The 1,176-nt window shown below is 55.6% G+C and overlaps 1 protein-coding gene across 2 annotated transcripts in view; it reads left to right on the plus strand.

The window, feature by feature from the left end:
* Window positions 1–570: 570 nt before the first annotated feature.
* LOC106593363 (coronin-2B) overlaps window positions 571–1,176 on the plus strand; it is a 115,441-nt gene continuing 114,835 nt past the window's right edge. For both annotated transcript variants that reach the window (XM_045708777.1, XM_045708775.1), the window contains exon 1: window positions 571–869. Coding sequence is in view for 1 of the 2 variants with exons in the window: in XM_045708775.1 (XP_045564731.1) it covers window positions 855–869 (15 nt within the window). In the remaining variant the exon portion in view is untranslated. The remainder of the gene's footprint in view (window positions 870–1,176) is intronic.

Here is a 1,176-nt window from a genome sequence, read left to right on the forward strand (position 1 = left end):
CTCCATCTCTCTCTCCATCACTCCCTCTCTCCTCTCTCTCCATCACTCCCTCCCTCTCTCCATCACTCCCTCTCTCACACTCTCTTCCCCACACACGCACTAGCTGACGTGCAGCCTTGGGCAGTAGACTGCGACACAGCACACAGCTCTTTGGGCTCTGCCTCCCTCTCTCTCTCTTCCACTGCAGCCTTCTCCTGTCCCAGGCAACACCAATCCCTCCATCCCTCTGCACATTAATAAGCTTCATTAGCTAGTCTGTAATCAGATTGGCAGAAAAAGAACAGGATGAGGGAGAGAGAGAGAGGAGTGCAGCCAGTGTGGGTGTGTAGGAGGGCTGAGAGGGGGGACAGGAGGGGGAGAGGGGGGGAACTGAACGGAGCAGAGCAGAGCGTTTTCCTGTTGTAGTAACCACACGCTGCCTCCCTCCTGTTACTTCACTGCAGCACTGGGCAACAGCAGCACTGGGCAACAGCAGCACTGGGCAACAGCAGCACTGGGCAACAGCAGCACTGGGCAACAGCAGCACTGGGCAACAGCAGCACTGGGCAACAGCAGCACTGGGCAACAGCAGCACTGGGCAACAGCAGCACTGGGCAACAGCAGCACTGCTCAACAGCAGCAGTGGCAGCAGCAGCACCACTTAGCGGGAGACACACAGTAACCCGGCTTTTCCCCTCCTCTCTCTCTCTCTCTCTCTCTCTCTCTCTCTCTCTCTGTGCGTGCTCAGCAGAGCTCTCTTTCTCTCTCTCTCTCTGTGTGCGTGCTCAGCAGAGCTCTCCTCTCTCTCACTCCTGCAGCGTATTACAGCTTTGGTTTAAGTGGACACCGGCCCGCTCCTCGCCCACTGCCTCTGCATGACTGTCACAAAGGTAAGAGGACAAACCTGGGAAGGAGGAGAGATGTGTGGGGGGAGGGGGGGTGACAATCGAGACAGGGCACTGCTGGTTTGGGGCTCAGCACTACATGGGTTGCAGCAGTTTTTGTTGTCTTGTACCGTTCATGTACTTCACAATAACAGTCCTGTTACCAGGCAGGACTGGGACAGAGGGTTTCAGTTTAGCTCTACCTGGGATAGCTTCTCATGGTGTAGTATTGTACTATGGACATATGCACTGCTGTACAGCTAGAGGAGCAGGTGGAAGAGCTTGCGTGTGTCTACTGGGGGTGAAAGTCAGT

Source organism: Salmo salar, chromosome ssa26, assembly GCF_905237065.1.
Source record: "Salmo salar chromosome ssa26, Ssal_v3.1, whole genome shotgun sequence".
NCBI lineage: Eukaryota > Metazoa > Chordata > Actinopteri > Salmoniformes > Salmonidae > Salmo > Salmo salar.